Raw genomic sequence first — 19399 nt, forward strand, 5'->3', positions numbered from 1 at the left:
GAAAACGCAAAGAGGTGCCCATGAAAAGTTTCAGAAGGGAATTCTAACACAGTCGTTCAGCAGTAAATGCTTCTGTGCTTCTGCTGTATACACACAAACGCTCCCTCAGTCAGGTCTGATAGTAGTGCTCCACAGAGCCTGCATTCTGATGAAGGGCACAGCATAGAAATAATGTTATGCACTGCAGCTTTAAATCTGACTTTTTAAAACGTCCTAAAAATGTCTAAGTGTCCTCCCACCTCTGTTTTGACTTGCTAAACTCTTCCTGCAGGACAACCACTATCGCGCAGAGGGCGAAGACACGTGCAACCCTTGTGAGTGTTTCTCAGTCGGCTCCGAGTCGCGGACCTGCGACCCCGTCACCGGCCAGTGTCCCTGTAAGGGCGGAGTCATAGGACGTCAGTGTAACCGCTGTGATAACCCCTTTGCAGAAGTCACATCCAGTGGATGTGAAGGTTTGTAGAATCATACATTTTATGTACTGACAAAAAATATACAAAATGTGTTTATTCAATGACTAAGATTGCAAACTGTAGTTGAAAGTTGCTTTAAAATGCTGACAGGTCACATTTTTTTGAAAACTGGAACCATGCAAAGAAAGTTATGGGAAAAAAATCCTTTCACTAGTTGGGTGCGCTATTCCTTAAATGTTTGTGTTGACAAAGTGCACCAGGGTGAATTAATGCAGTGTCAAGAGCAGACAAATAGTGTCGCTCACATCTGCTGGTGCCGCGCTTAAGCTAACTTCACGTCTTTGTCGCCACTCAGCCGAGCAGAAGAGGCGAGACTAGCTTTTGGGTGAACTTGGCACTGACCACTGACTGCACACACACAATACAGTAGAGATGAATAGAAGACAAAACCGCAAAGTCCGTCACAGAAAATGAACATCAATGTTGTTACTGTTTGACCCAGATAAGGAGGCTCTTCACAGCCTCTGAACGTGTCCAGGCTTTTAATGGATGTAGATCCCAGAATATTCTTTGTGATCAACTGTGTTCTCCCAGTTAATTTCATGTATTTATGTTAGCTCAGTTCTGACTAGAGGAAGAACAGGTGAGGATTGAACAAAATGTACTTTTTTTGGTTCTGTGGGTCACTAAGGTGTAGCCGTCCATGACCGGCCTCATACCGATCTGTCAAGTCTGTAGCAGACACTTAGTAACTCCACAGTCAGTGTCACTGCGGCCTCTAATGATGACGGACGGTCTTATGGTTTTCTAGAAATCACCCTCTAAGACAGAGTTGATATGGTCTCAAGAATGGGAAATGGAGAATTAAAAAAACCAGTGTTTGATCAACATTGTATGCATACAGCCAATATATCTCAAAGTGTCTGTCTTTCTTTGTCTCCTCCACCACAGTGGTGTACGAAGGCTGTCCCAAGGCGTTTGACTCAGGCATCTGGTGGCCCAAGACCAAATTTGGAGGTCCTGCCGCTGTGGAGTGTCCCAAGGGATCCATCGGTAAGTGCTGCTCGTGACAACAGCTCAGTGTTGTAGCTGTGTACGTAGAAACCACTGAATCTGCACTTTTAATCTTAATATTCAGTGTGTTATAGATTTAGAAAGTGATCGAACATTGTACTGAAATTAAAGAATGAAAACTTACGTGATACGAATTGTTGATTAAAAACAATTAATGACGTATGCAGTCAAAGAAGCAGCTTGTGTGATTCACTTCTCATAAATGAGGATCAGATGATCTTCAGGCCACTAATCATCCGGTTTATATCAAAGAAAATAACAAACTGGAGGCAAAGTTGGATCATCGCATTTTTGGAAAGTTGTGTTAAGTTGTTTTGTCAACCTTCAAACTGAGTCAGTCCAAATGAGTTTAGTCTTAATGCTAAACTGTGCTAAGCAGTTGCTGTCTCTTTGCTTTTAAGACCGGAATTGTGTGTTTATATACTGTATTTTAAGGCATAAAAACACATTCAGTGTCAGAGAAATTCAAGTTAAACTCCACTCACTGACCTGTTCCCAGTAAAGCGCTGCCCTTCCCTGGCCGGTTACACCCTTAGTAACCACCGTCACCACGGTGACCGCTCTGTTGTGTCCCCCGAACTCATTGGGGAAATTTCTTTTCAAACCCGGCTTGTTACCCCCCCTCTGGCTTCAGTTGGCAACAGCCATTTTCTCCTTGTGCAACAAAAGCATAAGAAGCAACTTTGCATTCGGATGAAGTCTGTTCTCAGACGGATTCAGATTAGAATGAGTCCGTATGGTTTTAAAATACTGAAACAACCACAACAACTATAAACTATATATATGAATTCTACTATGATTTCTAAAAAAATGCTACTCTATTGTGCTATTAGTTCATTTTGAAAGGACATTGTGCGCTAACGCAGTTGCCATCTGAGAAACAAATGTGGTGATTTGAGCATGGACTTGATTCTTTCCACTTGCGTTTATCACGTTTTCCTCAGGCACTGCCATCCGCCACTGCAGTGATGAGAAAGGCTGGCTGATGCCGGAACTCTTCAACTGCACCACCGTCACCTTTGCCCACCTGAAGAAGCTGGTGAGTCGAAAAATAAAAATATATTTTGATACATTTTACTGGTATTTACTGGTATTTGCATGAAAATACTTTGAATTGTTAGAGAGCTGATGTGACTAAAGGGGAGTGTAATTTGATCACCAGTTTTCAACAAGCATTTCGCCCTTTTGTATTTGAACCTGAACCTAGTACTTTAGGCTTGAGCCTCCCAAAGCCTCACTAATCCCGGGATTGACCAGATTCTGTTATGTTTCATTGCACCCACTCATCTCTGCTTTGCCCAGACCTGCTCATTATTTGCTCTCCTTCTCCATCTCTCCTTCTTTCTCCCTCTCCAGAATGAAGACCTGCGCCGCAACAGTTCGAGGATGGACAGCGAACGCTCCAAGACCATAGTGCGCATGCTCCACAGCGCCACCAACAACACCCCGCACTACTACGGCAACGACGTGAAGACGGCCGCGCAGCTGCTCAATCACGTGCTGCTGTATGAGAGCCGGCAGGCGGGATTCGAACTCACTGCCATGAGGGATGCAGAGTTCAATGAGGTAGAAACCAAACAAATTGAATTTGATAACCAAGCGTTTACCACTGGGAGCACTGTTGGCACACTGCCCTCCACTGCTTCATCCTCCTTTGGAAAGCATCAAGGTTTCCATTTAGATCTGAATGTCTCTTGTCATGAAGACTGATTGATATTTATGTGAAGTTCAATAATACAATATTTATTTTGTTTTTCTCTCTCTCTTAAATCATTTAAAGTACATAATGTATACATAAAAACAACCAAGCAACCCACGATACAAAATCAAAACAAAACAACAGAATATTCACAGTTCAAGTAGCATTTCAAATCCCAAAGGCCCAGAACCACTAACTTTATCATCATTTTCTTACTAATCATTCTTAAAACAAACCCTCAAGATGGGAAAACAATGGTTTCCATAACTTATTTGTCATTCGTTATTAACAGAACTTGGTGCGAGCAGGAAGTGCCATACTGGATCCTGAGAACAAGGAGTACTGGGAGCAGATCCAGAAGACCGAGGGTGGCACGGCACACCTGCTCCGCAACTTTGAGGACTACGCCAACACGCTGGCGCAGAACGTCAGGAAAACCTACCTGAAACCCTTCACGATTGTTACTGACAACATGAGTGAGTGAAGGATCGGAAATATGCTCCTTGAATTTGTATACTGCATGTTGGCGCGCCGTCCATTATGTTTTCCTGTGTTATAGTTCTAACAGTGGATTACCTGGATGTGTCCGACCCGGAAAAGGCCACATTCCCCAGGTTCAAGGAAATCCAGGAGGCTTATCCCAAAGAGCTCAGATCTTCTGTCCAGTTCCCTCAGTTCAACCTGCGCACTCTCGGCCACAGAGGTAGACTCGCACAAGCTTAGATTGTGTAATACAATACGCGTTGCTTGAAACTGCATTCCATGTCACTCACCTTATCTTTACATCTCTTCTCGATCCGCACACAGCCGAGCCCACTCCGGCTCCTCCAGTTCAGACTGATGCCCCGCAGGACACGGAGGAGGAGGAGAAGGAGGAGGAGAAGCACACGCGGTCTGATAGGAAACGCAGACACCTCGATCCAGCTGCCCCACTTCCAGTTGCTGTAGTGATAGTGTACAAATCACTGGGGAGACTGCTCCCGGAGAGATTCGACCCTGATCGCAGGAGTATGAGGTAGACTGTTTACATACAGTATACACAATGCTGAGTGTCACTGTTACATGTTGTACCTACACGCTGCTTTTATCAGACACTAAACACACGGTAGTGCAGAGCAACTTTCTCACGTGTTTTGTGAGGATTCAATTATGACGCGTAATCCAGGCTGACACATGTGAGCATGCCCTCAAAGAGTGAAGAATGATTTTAAACAGAGCGGGGGGGAAATAAGAGAGCCCACACTCTCTCTGAACTCCATATACCCACTATAATTCATAATGTTCTGTAAACCTGGAAAGAGACCCTATATCACTTTTAAAAATATTTAATCTGTAATGCTAAAACACGTCATAATATTTACCATAGCTGTGTTTGAAAGAACCACCCTATCACTGGCTGTGTTACCCCCAGTTAAGACTGTGAGAAACTGTACTGTAAAACTAACAATAAGGGAATGGGAAGTTATAAGAAAAAGAAAGGAAACAATATATTCAAGTGTCAACAACACCTGAGTTTGTGGTCCTTTTAAAACCTAGTGTTAGGCAAGTTAGTCATGAAGTGTAATAGGTTACTTATTGCATAATAATATTACTTATTACTAAGAAATTAAAATTGCTTTTGTAAAAAGTGATATACGACAGGTGGGTTCTGTGAGTGATTTCAAAAGTTAATAGACAAACTGCGGAACTGCAAACATGGCAGCATCTAAACCCAGAAACATCAGTCTGTCTTTTATTTTTCTCCCTGATGTGATCTACTCTGTGTACACTGACATCTAACAAAGCAAATCCAAATCTAACAATGCAGTAATTAAGTGTTATTTTGCTTAGTAATTGCAATATTATTACTGTTTTGTAAGTTGTAATTCCGTACACTACTAGTTACAGTGATGATATTACTGTAATATATTAGACGATATTACCCTACACTGTAGCCTGATGTTTCAAAACTTTAAATAAATCAAGCTTATTTTTTATTGTGGTCTCCAGAGTTCCCAACCGCCCTGTGATCAACACGGCCATAGTGAGCGCCACGGTGCACAATGAGGATCCCCCCCTCCCCGCCTTCCTCGACCCTCCCATCACGTTGGAGTACACGCTGCTGGAGACGGAGGAGAGGACCAAGCCCGTGTGCGTCTTTTGGAACCACTCCATCGCGTGAGTCACAGTAAAATTTAGTTTTCAGAATCATCAGCGCTGAGATGTTTTTCCTCTACATTACTAACGTCTGCTGTGCTTGCATGTGTTTTTGTTCAGGATCGGAGGGACAGGCGGCTGGTCGTCAAAAGGCTGCGAGGTGCTGAACAGAAACAACAGCCACATAAGCTGCCAGTGTAACCACCTGACCAGCTTCGCAGTGCTGATGGACATCTCCAAGAGAGAGGTACGTCCTCTAAGTCTAATACCCGCTGCTCCATTTAAAATGAACACCTAATCTTGCTGCATACTGAAGAACTTTATGATCCTCTCTCTCCGCAGCACGGCGATGTTCTCCCCCTGAAGATCGTCACCTACACCACAGTGTCCATCTCCCTCACCCTTCTCCTCCTCACCTTCATCTTACTTTGCCTCTTACGCCGGATCCGCTCCAACCTCCATGCCATCCACAGGAACCTGGTGGCGGCGCTCTTCTTCTCCGAGCTCGTCTTCCTGCTCGGCATCAACCAGACCGACAACCCGGTGAGTTTTTGTTGTAGATCAGAGAAAACTGCGTACATTTACAGAGGTGACACTGTGGCATATAATCATTGTTGTCAATGCTGTCAGATCAGCGCCAACCTTTCACGGTCCAAATGATTTTAAATGGCAGGTTATTTAACACTATTAATGGTGCTTTTGTCAAGCTTTTACTTGTAAGTTGTTGTGGCAGAAGGTGGACGTTTGAAATACTATCTGTACATCGATTATAGCTGTCTGATTTTAACACTTTAGTAAACACGACTTGTTGAAACTGGCTGAAAAAATGTTGGAGGATATAGCCACCATTAAAAGGGCGAAAGAAAAACAAGAAAACAAAGTTACAGGAAATATGATTTAATAATAAAGTTAAAGATACAATTAGAATACCATATTTGGAAATGCCGGCTGAGCATTCCCAATTAATAACAATCATCAAAATAAAATGACTAAATACTAACACAAGGCACTACATTATTTTACTATTACCATCTCAGATTTCACTAGATTTTAAATCATTTATTAAGTGTCTTTTGTTTATCGATCAGGCTATTTTAAAAGTCTTTCAAAACTGGGAGTTGTATTACAGTGTTATCAGTGTTTGCAGTTAGCCACTCTTCAACGTCTCTGGCACTGTGGCTCCACTGGTTCAGTGTCACTGGTTGTTGTTTTTATCCGATCTCTGAAAGCTTTTATTCTGTATGTGGCATCTGGGCACACACAGTTTGCCGAGAGTACTGTAGATTTGGTCCAGACTGCAAACACACATATGATGCAGACGCACACCAGTTATTATTGTCATTACTCGTTCAGCGTGGTCGAACTCTGGTGTTTGCTGTTGCCAAACTGCCAGACATCCTGCAGTAATTTGCATGCCCTGCGGCAGCCATCTCACCATGTGTTGACAGGGATTTTGCCAGGCTCAATGGGCCATGGCTTACCTGTGACTACTGCCTTTATCTGACAGAATATGTGTTTTGATGCTCAGCTAATGACGGCACTCGTTAGGAATGCGCTGGTTGCCAAAGCGCTCCGTAAACCTGATACAACCAGTTTATTTTAGTCGAGAGTCGAGTCGTTATCGTAACCGTCACTGTCAACCTCCTTCATTAAAGCAACGCTACGTTACGGCCGCAGGACGCGCTGTTATTGTAACAAATACACCATGATGTCAGTGGATTTTTGGCTCACTCAGACATTATACGGTGATTTGACAGGGAAAGTTCTGCGTGAGACATTTTGCAGCGTTCTTACACTAAATTGCAGCTAATGTAGTGTTAGGGTGACAGAGGTTCAGGTGCAGAGTAGGAATGAAACAGATCACACGTTAGAAACCAATCAAATTGATCATGAAACTGTTGGGTTTCTTGGTTGAAATTGAATATATTACCCAAGTACAATGTACAATAGCTACAATAATCTACAGGCCAAACTTTACTACGCAAAAGAAGAGGAAATGATGTTCTTTCCGGTACACGAAGGCCACCGTAGTTTCCTGAGGAGCTTGACAAAAGGTAGAGGTGAGTGGAGGAGTCCACCCTTTGTGAAAAACACAGTCTCACCATTAGCTATTTGTCACTATTTCTTACACACAGGGCCTTTAAGAGTCTGACTATTGAGCTTTTTACCATAATGTATATTTAAAATAGGTTGGACACAGGAACAGCCAGAGACTTAGACGTGCACATACAAAGTATCACAAGGTGTGGGAATTCTTTGAAGTCTGCTGACACAGACATTTGGACCCACACACACACACACACACACACACCTGTGGGCCAGTAGTGGAGACATGCTGGGACTGGTGCCTGTCTCCAGACACAGACCTTGCGGTGGTGGTACACCTTGGCAAAGTTTTCACAAAACGACACAGAAAACATCATTAATCTTTGACTTGACGGCTAAGCATGCTTTTTCATTATTATTATTAATGTCATGAGGTTTGGAAAGCTGAGATTCTCTACAGTTCCTGGGAGGGACACCATGCCAGCTTTAACCAGTATACAAAAACAAGCACTTGAGTTCTAAAAGGAAACTGACACTGACATTTGCTTGTCATTCACCTCAAGTCATCAGATTTGATTTCGGTGGTTGGCTTAATTTGGTGATTATCTAGGTTTATTTAATTTATTTTTTTTAATATGACGTGCAAAGTTAGGCTGTGTGATGTGTGACAAGAAGACACTGGTCAGACAAAGTAAAAAAAAAAAACCTGACTATGTGAAACTCAGCAGTGGTGTGTCATCACCCTAACTTCACACCCTGAATGTGTCAGCTATGACTAGTATGACTAAACCGGATATCACCACATCAACTCATCCAACTTTCGTCCTGTAACACTGATGATAATAACGGGTAATAATTGCCAACTCAGATGGTCAAAAATCTGGTGGGGCAAAATGTCAACTTGGTGATATATCGTCGTCCTTCCTCATGCAATACGATAATCGATACGCCGAGGCAAATGTGGATTTTAATTAGCAAATAAAGGTAGACAGTCCCTGCCAGTTTCATTCCCCAGGGGTCACTACTTTCTGTCTCCTTGTGGTGGCGCTGCTCAAATGAATGAGGGAAACTTGTGTGGAAGTTACCCGGCCGAAGAAGAGAAAGCTACGTGAAGAGGTGCCTGCAGAGTCGTGATAATACTGGTATCATGGACCGTGTTTCGCGTATCGTACTGTATTGTATTGTATCGTGAGGTAACCTGTGATGCCCACCCTTAGTAAAGAGACATCCAATCAGTCATTCCCACTTACTCAAGTATGTGAATGTCCTGTATTTGACCAAAAAGGAAAGCCCTATTTAAGGCTGATAACAACAATATTTGGTAAATAAAAACGGATGTTATCCTCCAGTTGCAAAACAAACTCCTGCTGTAAAGTCTTGGAAGCATGTGGAAGTTTAGTAAAGTGACATCGTGTTCTATCAGAAAAGAGCTGAAACCAGCAAATAAGACCAAAGAAGACTATGTTCATTTTTATAAATCAGATAATCTATAATTACAACAAACAAGCAGGTGTCCTCTGCTTTACAGCAACACTTAGACTTTTATTCGTCTGTACCAACCCCCCCCCGAATGACGAGCAACAGAGTCAGATCACCAAAGCAGGATCAAATTTATGTGTTCCGTCAGTTGTTGGGAGTCTTGGGGGAGTCGTTTCTTCTTTCTTGTACAAACGTCGTGACTCACAGTGTTTTGACTGGGTAGATGATGGGGGGGAGGGGGGGCTTAACACGCTGACTAACCACAGGCTGCCTTTTCTGCACGTGTGTACGTTTGTGTTAAACGCTGTTAAGTGCACAAGCCAAGTCTTCAGGGAGGTGTAAAAAAGAGAAAGAGAAGACTTTAGAACTGTGGTTAACTTTTTCAAGTCTGTGTGTGCAATGTGCATGTAGCCCCTCGATCTAGTGATTAGGTGTGTGTGTGTGTGTGTGTGTCAGAACTGTGGAATGCTGTCAGTGTGTGCCCAGGGACATCTGCAGGAAGATTTATGACCCTGTCAAAGTAGTCTCTCTCTCTCTCTCTCTCTCACTCTCTCTGATCTCCACAGCATTACTATTTTACAGTATATGAGCTGCTGGTACAATCCCTGACATACTGCATTCCTCTCGTACAGCAACAGGGCAATGTAAAGCGGGAGGACATATAGGAATGTGGGGGAATTGTTACTTCATCAAAGAATTTTGAAATATGAAACGTTTAAAGCAGGAAAACGAATCACTGTTGATTACTTTTCCCTATGGTCTGTAAAACAAAGACGTCTCACTCATGCTTTTCCTTGGGTGACATTTTCAAAGAGCTTGTCTTCTGCTTCACAGCCCAATATTTTTTGTTGTATATACATAAATATATATGATATAAACGGAATAATTAAAGGCAAACATGTAAATATGCATAATGTGGAAAAACTGAAGAGATCATTAGGTTAATTTTGGTATGCCCTATTACATGCTGAATTTGACACATGAGGGATCAGTGTATTACCACTTCTATGTACATCTTTAGCATACATGAAAATGAAATGTGTGTATAAAGTACACAATGCTGATTTTTTCAGTCGCTTATCTGACATCCATCATAACGTAGACTCACACTTCGACGTTTCTGTCCCTGTAGTTTGTGTGCACAGTGATCGCCATCCTCCTCCATTACTTCTACATGTGCACCTTTGCCTGGATGTTTGTGGAGGGGCTGCACATCTACCGCATGCTGACTGAGCTGCGCAACATCAACCACGGTCACATGAGGTTCTACTACGCCATGGGCTGGGGCATCCCGGCGATCATAACTGGTGAGGAACACACACACACACTCACACACACACACACACACACAGAGACGTGCTCAGAAACGGGCCAGTGAAAGATGACAGATTGTCACGAGGGTTTCATGCTGTGACTTGCCTCCTCTTCTCTGTAATCTGTGTGGGAAAATTATTGGACTAGAGATGGATGGAAAAATAAAGGAGGGGGGGACAGATATATACAGCTTTGATGTGGAAATCCACAACCTTTTACATAATGACAAAAGTGACATGAACTGAAAGTTTGCACTGACAGTTGATTTGGTTTTCCTTCCTTAATATGCAGCTTTAAATTTCAGTGGTCTCGTATATCTAGTTTTGTTTTTCTTAAGGCCTGTCAATCAAATCACAACAAATTGAACCTTTGTAACATGTTCTGTCTAACGTGACAAATGAAATGCTTTGTGATGCACTGACATGCTGTTGCAGTATTGGTTACTAGCAGTTGATTTGAATTTGGATTGAGAAATAGTGTGAAGACAAGGTCAAGTTAAAGTGACACAGATCCTACAAATAATAGTTAGACAAAAGTGACAGTGGGGAAAAAATGGAAAATGTCCAGGATTTGTCACACCTTGTTCTTTCATGCTGGTAACAGTTTCTGTGAAGACTGTTTGGGTGTCTCCTCACTTTGTGGCACACCCTTAAAAATGTACGAGGAGACGAGAGTAAAACAGAAGGCTTAAAAGAAGTATAATATATGTGTGTGTGTGTATTTCTGTGTGTATGTGTGTAGGTCTGGCAGTTGGTCTTGACCCTCAAGGATATGGGAACCCGGATTTCTGTTGGCTGTCGGTCCACGACACACTCATCTGGAGCTTCGCAGGACCCATCTTTGTTGTTGTCCTGGTATGTGCATGAATAAATATACATATAAAAAGTCTGTGTCACACAAACAGCTGCGTCTTCAAATATTTGCAGCTAAAACACAGTCAAAGAGCATCAGTGGGCCGTGTGTACTGCAGCCGTTTGACATGTTTCAGCAGAAAAAGCACAGGTGTTTCTAATTACATTAACTAACTCATTGCTTCTAAATGAGTCGACACTGCATGTGATTTAAAATGCCTTGTCAGATGGAGTTAAACCTATAAGTGACTTGTAAGGCCATGTATTTCATGACATATGCAGTAGTAATATTAAAATCAAAGTTTAACTCCCCCCCTCTCTTCTTCTATCTTTCTTCCGACCGTGTCTTTGCAGGTGAACATAGTGATCTTCATCCTTGCTGCGAAGGCTTCCTGTGGCCGCAGGCAGAAGGCGATGGAGAAGTCAGGAGCCATGTAAGAACCAATGCATTATAAAAGAGTGTATCATACGTGTATGTCAGGATTCTCAGGGTCTCTCATCACCTGCATGTGTTTCACCCCGCAGTTCTGCACTTCGAATGGCCTTCCTGCTCCTGCTACTCATCAGCGCCACCTGGCTGCTCGGCCTAATGGCCGTCAACAGCGACGTGATGACCTTCCACTACCTGTTTGCCGTCTTCAGCTGTCTGCAGGTGATTATGATGAACCTGTATGGGAATGATGAAGGAACATAATATTATTCCTAATTATTCATTATTCTGTGTCAGTCGTTTTTGACTCGGAAAACCAAAGGTGTAACTTAGGAACATTGAAAATATCTGTCAGATAAGACCACAAACTGAGGGAAGGATCTGCTCACAGATTTCTCTCACAACAAATTTCCTTTTTCGTCACAGGGAGTCTTCATCTTCTTCTTCCACGTGGTCTTCAACAAAGAGGTACGGAAAAACCTCAAGAACGTCTTCACAGGAAAGAAGAACCTACCGGATGAGTCCAGCACCACAAGGGCGTCTTTACTCACAGTGAGTGGAAAAAACACACAAAAACTACTGTATATGTCCACACAAGCACATTACACAACACTGTCTTATTTGTACAGTACGTCACTTGCATTTGATTGCAATGTATCCTAAATTGTTTGTTAGTCACATAAGGAATGAACTGTTACAATACTAATTCAAGGTTGTGATGTTGGTATACATAATATGTATTATGTAACCTGGTCAAAAGAACATGCTCAAACTCCCAAACCTCCGTTCACAGCGCTCACTCAACTGCAACAACACGTACGCAGAGGACGGCCCGCTGTATCGCTCGGGCATCGGAGAGTCCACCGTCTCCCTGGACAGCACGCTCAGGTCAGCTAAGAGCCGCAGCAGCTACCTGGCTTACACACTCAGGTACAACACGCTCACTGACTGCATGGCTGCTTTTACTACACTGCTGCATGAACGTATGAAGTGTGCGTGTCTGTCAGCACCGGGGGTGTTTCGGTCTCTTGTATTTCTGCTGGTGCATCAAATGTCTCACACATACTAACACAAGCCTCAAGCTCTCAGTCTAGAAAGTCTACACACACACACACACACACACACACATTATACAGTCACATCCTGTCCTGTTATCTTAAGCTGGGGGTTAAGTGGAGTTATTTTAAAGGCATAACTGTCTCTGCTTCCATACTCTCTTTCATTTGTTTTGCATGAGAGATGACGCTGAGCTTGATGCATGGCCTTGTTGCAAAACGCCACACACACATACTGACTCTTCCAGGTAATCAGGAAAAAAAACAACGCCAGACCTGATCCATTCACACCATACAGCCATACTGTTACATTGTTGGGTGATGAATGTCTTGACATATTAAAGGTCCAGTGTGTAACATTTATAATCCTCTATTTGTTACAGTCACTCAGTCTAATTCTTACACACTGGACCTTTTATACTTTGCTCATGTTAAGTTTGATCTCCTGATTTCAATCATGAGGCTAATATTTGAGAGATTATACCTCACCCAGTCCTTTGTACTCGTTGGAATACACTTAAAGGGCCAGTACGACTCGTAAAATGTTCATTCTCACTTTGCCAAAAAGTGATTGCAGCTCCCATCTTTAAGTTTTTTACTATAAGTTTTTATTTTGCCTCAAAATCACTTGGTTTAGTTCATGAGGGTAACATATTGCAGGAGTGACTAAATGCATGTATGCAAGAATAGTAAAATGACATCACACTGTTCTCGGTAGTTCAGGTCTTTTTAATTGGGTGTAGTTTTAGCGATATGCTATCACTGTAGATGAGTACTGTGTCAATCGCTCTATTTTAGCATTTTATCGTCAACACTGTAGTTTATTAGACTGCAGATATTACAAAGTGTGAACTTGCAGCAGTTCTCCATCTAAAATGTTAATTTTGCATGAATAAATGTAGCATGTAAAACATTTTCCAAAACAAAAATAACACATCACAGCATTTTTAAAGTAGTATTGGCCAGTATCTGAGGTGAAACATGTGAAATAACCAGTCAGATACCACATGTAGCTTTTTAGATGTGGTTTGTCATTATCAAGGGTTCCCACGGGTCCTTGAAATCCTTGAAAAAAATCCATGAAAAGACATGGGTCATTGAAAGTGCTTGAATGTTGTGCAAGAAGTTGATATTTAGGTAAATGTCTCCCTTGTTTGTCGAGGAAATTGGTCCTGGAAAGTCCTTGAAAGGTTTTCTAATTTAATGTCAACCAAGGTGTGGGGACCCTGATTATCTTTTAATTTATATTAAGCGTTTTTTTTTATAAGAATTACATACTAGGGATGCATGATATTACTTAATGACTAAGACAGTAGGCTAAATAACTATTTATTGCCGATATAATGAGTGTTTACCAAAGGTTTAATGGAGTTTAGTAAAAGTGTCCTTTCTTTTCTTACTTTCTTCATTAGCATTAAATACTTGAGCAACAGGATATGAAATGTTGACATTCTGAGGCAAAGCCCTCGCAGGATAAAGAGCTTTTCATCTTAGGCCGCGATCACCTGTGTTTTCACACTATCACAGTCGTGTTTTCATTGCAGAGGAGTGTTGTTACATGTACCTGGCGTTTTAAAGTGTTTTATAGAATCAAGCCTAGGTCTGACTGTGCGCCTGGACTCGTAAAGCTGTCATCTCAGTAATGCGAACCGACCCTAGGGTCAATGAGAGCAGAAACGCTCGCGGCGAGCAGCGTGGCGTGCTGCCTTTTTGCAAGAGGTAAAGCGAGGCGAACGGGGGAGAAGTGGAAGAGATGGGCGTGTACGTGTTGGCAGTTGGAGAAGCTAATGCAGAATATACCTGCATGTGCCTCTTCCCTGTGGCTGTTGGCATATTTTCTGCTGCTTTTAAAAAACGCTATGCCATCAGACGAGTGAGAGTCTCCAGTAGTGTTTTCCACCCTCCAGCTAATATCTCAATCCAACCCAGGATCTGAAAGAGGAGAGGAACGTCAGCCAGATGTTTTGTAATTCCTTAATTACAAAACAAGTAATTACTTTAAATATAAATGACTCCTAATTACATTGAAACACATGATGCAGGTGTAATGTTTTGTTTGTCATCGATGATGAAAAAAACCAGGTGCCTCAAACTGAAATGACTATTTCAAAATAAAAGTGTTTCCTTTGATATGGACCAACGATTACTTCAAGAAACCATACAGAAACGACTTGATATTAAGTAGCGGACCACATGGAATTGAGTGGAGGGCTGCATGTGGCCCATGGGCCGCAAGTTTTAGACCTCTGCCCTAAGCCATGTCAAATAAATGAGCTGAATTTTTATATTGAAATTTACTTAAGATTTATGGGTACATGTTTTAAATAAGTTATGTTTAGGTTAGGTTTACCTGTGTAAAATGATGTGAGGTGATACAGAAATTGTAATGAAATTGTTATCAATCAAAACTGATATTAAAGGTGTGGTAAAACTACCATAAGCCACATTTTTGTGTTCCACAGTCAGCGATGTCTTATCGTACAGATGTTGTCTCAAAACCTCAAGTTGGGACTTGAATTAATTTCCAACGATACTGTACTTCCCCTCTCCTCACAATCTCCTCCCCCACATCCTTCCTACCTCTCTGTCCTTATTTCCTTTCCTCCATTGCCATTTCTGTCTGCGTCCATGAAGGGAGGAGGCTGGTCAGAAGCCCAGCGTCTCCTCGGGAACGGCGAAAGGACGCACCGACTTGGACGGACCTCTTTTCCACAGAAATGGCACCAAAGGAGACGGTGAGTTCATGAACGGCTTTCACGTGTTAGTTTTAGCGTTAGGTAGAAGTTTCTCCACTCACTTCCGTTTTTGTTTTTTGTTTTTTGGCACCAATCAGACTCAGACTCAGACAGTGAGCTGTCTGTGGATGAGCACAGCTCCTCCTACGCCTCCTCCCACTCCTCGGACAGCGAGGACGACGACATTGACATCAAGCCGAAGTGGAACAATGAGCGGCAGCCTGTTCACAGCACACCGAAAGGTACTCGGTCAAGTCAAGCACCACATGTTTTTCCTTTAAATGCTACATTATACGTATACTCTGTGCAAAGAAAAAGGACAGTATGTCTAGTTTTTAAACATTTGCAAACATAACTGTGATATTAAATAAAATAATCTTAGAAACAATGGTGTGTTCTCAAAGTAGAGAAAGTATTTAAAAGTGGCTTTATTTTGTGTTTTTTATTCTGTGTAATGGGGTATGTTACTTTCATTTTATTAATTTGACATTTATTTTATTTAAAATCTTTTTTTTTTTTAAATAACACAACTGTATTTTCACTTATTCGTTGTTATTTTGTTCACTTATAAGTTTAAGTTTGTTGTTATGAAGCCATTTAGTAGTGTATTACTCCTTGTTGTGCTTGGATAAAGTAGCTAAATTCAGTAGTGGTTAAAATGGTGAATGAAGTGATTAACTGCTATATTAACAGTTATAAAATAGCAAAATAAGGAAATCTTCAATGATTTGGAGCGAGGCAAAAACAAACAGACAAACACCATTCTCAAATTCAAATGTATTATGGCTTGTTTCAAATATGTCTCGTTTCCCCATCAGTGGATTCATTCCCTAATCACATGAAGCCGTACTGGCCGACAGAAGCCACCACGGCCAGCGACAGCGAGGATCCCGGTGGAGCGGAGAGGCTGCGGGTGGAGACCAAGGTCAATGTGGAGCTGCACCCGGAAAACAAGCTGAACCATGTCGGAGAAAGAGAGCGGGACACGCTGCCGGAGAGACAGACGCCGAGCAACGTGAAAGACGCAGCGTCCCCTACCCATGCTAACAGCAACAGCAACCATCAACCAGAGCAGAGAAAAGGTACACAGGACAGACCTGATCTATCTTGAAGTGAATGCATGAATGTGTATGTCTTTGATTCACTCTGATCCCACTTGTCCACCTCAGGCATCTTAAAGAACAAGATCAGTTACCCGCCGCCGCTGACCGACAAGAACATGAAGAACCGCCTGCGCGAGAAGCTGAGCGACTACAACTCCCCGACCATCACCACGCCGCCGCCCAACAACAACAACACCTCGTCCTCGCCGCCCCTGTCCTCCGTCAACATCATGACGCCCTCGTCCCGGCCTCCGTCGCTGGCGTCCAACGACGGCGGCGGCAGCGGTCGCCAAGGCAACCACGAGAACAGCACCCTCATCAAGCCGCCGGTCGCCACGCGGCCACAGATTCCTGCCGGCCCCCCGCCGGCGGGCATTTACCGGGAAGCAAACGGGAGCGTGGCCATGCACTTGAAGTCAGGGACGGTCAATGGAGGCAACGAGTCTGACTCAGAGTAAGTGCTTCTTCTCAGAGAGATTGTTGCCGATGTTTCTGGCAACAATATCAATAATGAATTCAAAATGGAGTTGAAGTGAATGAATAAATTATGCTTTCAAATCTATTAGCCAGCATCATACCTGGTTTCACCTTTCCCCTCTTTCCATTTCTTCCTCTCACAGTGGCAGCAACGAGACTTCGATCTGACCCGTGAGGAAAACTCTCGTCAAAGAAGGAGCGAGCGGAAAATTGGCAGAGGAGAGCCAAGAGCAGAGGGAATAATACAGCGAGAGAAGAAAGCAGATGGAGGAGAATCCCGAAGACAGAAAAACAAGTTTGGGAAAAGAACATTTTTCCCTCGCACCTGATCTGTCTTTCCATCGCTCCTCTCATGTTCCCTCTCTCTGGAGAGCAGTATTAATTTCAGACTTAAAAAAAAGAAGAAGAAAAAAGGCTGCGCGGGACAAGAAACCAAGCAGAGCAAATGGAAAGATGTGACAAATAATAAAGGGAATAAAGTGTTGAACTGAATCATGAGATGATGAAAGGAAAATGGAATGGAGCCGCGAGTGCCAAAGCCACTTAAGTTCAACGGGGGATGCGGAGTCAGACGACGGAAGAACGCCACCCCAGAATGCATTGCTATTGAGGGATCATCATGATGATATTATACACTTCACTTCTCTCCTGTGGTAAAAAAGAATAGAAAAGACGGACACATGAACGACACGTGTTGGTACAGTCTCATTTGTAGTCCTAAAGGATTCACAAAGCAAAGACACAAGCTGTTCTCACTGACATCGAACTCCTCGGTCACACCAAACGGCTCCATCATACGCCAAGTGCCGTTTCCTGCATTTTTGTAACTCATATAAAACAAGGGCTACCCCCGCCTCCTTCTCCGTTCGGTGCATTTAGAGTGTAATTAACATGTAGATATTGTTTAATGTGAAGAAGAAATTATCTATTTTGTATTTCAGCTGTAGCGCGGACACGGTTCTACACTAACAATCGCTTTCCTGTGTTTTGCGTCGGGAACGTTTTCTTATTTGTCACCTGATTGGCCGGTTTAATCGACTGAGAACAATAAATCAAACACACACTAACACAGATTTTCTGTTTTAGCCCCTGAAATGGGAAATCAGGTGACGTAACACACACACACTCTAGACTACAGACACTCACATTATGACACAGGTGAGACTGTTTATGTTTGTGTTTTGTGTTGAAAACTCAGCTTTTTTTTTTTTAGTTTGAGCACTATGAAACTGAAGCCTTCTTTTCCAGTGTCCGTCCTGCCTGTTTGTATTCCTGGTTACCAAAGTCAAAGAACACGGTAAATGTGCAGAGAAGGGTTTGAGTAAGTTCACTTTGTCAAAGTAAAAAAACAATACATGAAATATAAGCACAAAATCAGCTGATTATTTCAATTTTTACCAATATAATGTCTTTTTTTGTTACGGAATTCCTGAATCTGAATTGAAAGTGAATTTTACACCAACTCTAATGCACTTTGCAGCTTATTTAAGGCAACTTAAAATCTGGTTTACCGCTCACTGAAAGCCTTAGCACCACACAAACTGTATATTCTTAGTGTTTTTTTTTACCCTGACGCAGTCAGCGCTGCCCACAAATGTCTTTTTGTTGTTTTATTGATGATCTGAGACACTGGAAATGTTTTGTAACATAATGTATATTTATTTTTTATGGTTTTCAGACACTGGAAAGAAAAGATGAATGTGACTGTAAAATTAAAGATGACATGATGACTTTTTAAAACTGTGTTGTAAACTTTCATTTCATGGAAGGATGCGCTGCGAGCTGAAGCTTGTGGAACGTTAGATTGTGTCAAACTTGTTGAATCCAACAAGTGATGAAGAACGTGTGATGTCATTGTGTTGTTTTTTTTCAGAACAGGTAATCACATGTGGGTGAAGTTTAAAAGAGATGCAGTTGGTTCTTTTTGCAAATTGTATAGAAACCTGTTCCTTTATTGATTCTACTACTGGATTTAGCAAAAGCAAATAATTCATGTTAGAGAGAGCTATCTCTTATAATAGGCAATACTGTTTAAAAAAAAAATCAGATATCATTCAGATTTAATCCAGATTACAGATTTGTAAGCATTCAGTGGCATTTTAACAGATCAGGATTAATGTTGTCACTCTTATGTAAAATAGTATGAGCTATAAGCACTTGAGTAATGAAACAAATATCAATGTTGGAACGGTTTCCCGTGCTTGTCTCGTGGTGTTCTTGTGCTTATTCTGGCTGGTTAGATTTGGCCAGAGTAAAAGAACACAATTGGAAAGAGGTGATGTTGCACACGATCCCAAATCTCTAGTGTTTCCATCAACCTATGATGACGACAGTGCCAAGAGACAATGACGTGCCCAAAGTACAATAAAATACAAAAGTATTATTCATCATTACAGTGTGACAGGCATAAGTCTTCCCAAAATCTCACATTTTGCAGTTCTCCACATATTTAGTGTTGGTGTCCACAGATGATGGACTGTCTGCATCCTGTGTGTTCACAGGCTACTCTCACTTAAATCTGGTCAAATCACACCCACTTCAGGTGTGTGTGTTTCTTTAGTATTTAGTGATAATGTAAATGTTAACG

General features: G+C 42.2%; 1 protein-coding gene across 3 annotated transcripts in view; it reads left to right on the plus strand.

Moving 5' to 3' along the window:
• The window catches only part of celsr1a (cadherin EGF LAG seven-pass G-type receptor 1a), an 85528-nt gene extending 66976 nt beyond the window's left edge, over window positions 1-18552 (plus strand). For 2 of the 3 annotated variants that reach the window (XM_058624040.1, XM_058624042.1), the window contains 21 exons: window positions 272-455; window positions 1365-1466; window positions 2432-2526; window positions 2844-3053; window positions 3479-3662; window positions 3746-3889; window positions 3994-4201; window positions 5176-5343; window positions 5443-5569; window positions 5665-5865; window positions 9980-10154; window positions 10903-11015; window positions 11367-11446; window positions 11538-11664; window positions 11869-11994; window positions 12236-12372; window positions 15132-15232; window positions 15331-15474; window positions 16051-16314; window positions 16402-16789; window positions 16956-18552. In XM_058624040.1, coding sequence (XP_058480023.1) covers window positions 272-455; window positions 1365-1466; window positions 2432-2526; window positions 2844-3053; window positions 3479-3662; window positions 3746-3889; window positions 3994-4201; window positions 5176-5343; window positions 5443-5569; window positions 5665-5865; window positions 9980-10154; window positions 10903-11015; window positions 11367-11446; window positions 11538-11664; window positions 11869-11994; window positions 12236-12372; window positions 15132-15232; window positions 15331-15474; window positions 16051-16314; window positions 16402-16789; window positions 16956-16980 — 3303 coding nt within the window. In that variant the 3' untranslated portion in view covers window positions 16981-18552. The remainder of the gene's footprint in view (window positions 1-271; window positions 456-1364; window positions 1467-2431; window positions 2527-2843; window positions 3054-3478; window positions 3663-3745; window positions 3890-3993; window positions 4202-5175; window positions 5344-5442; window positions 5570-5664; window positions 5866-9979; window positions 10155-10902; window positions 11016-11366; window positions 11447-11537; window positions 11665-11868; window positions 11995-12235; window positions 12373-15131; window positions 15233-15330; window positions 15475-16050; window positions 16315-16401; window positions 16790-16955) is intronic. The other variant, XM_058624041.1, reaches the window with a different exon arrangement.
• The last annotated feature ends 847 nt before the right edge of the window (window positions 18553-19399 follow it).

This window comes from Solea solea, chromosome 3 (assembly GCF_958295425.1).
Source record: "Solea solea chromosome 3, fSolSol10.1, whole genome shotgun sequence".
NCBI classification, from domain to species: Eukaryota; Metazoa; Chordata; class Actinopteri; order Pleuronectiformes; family Soleidae; genus Solea; species Solea solea.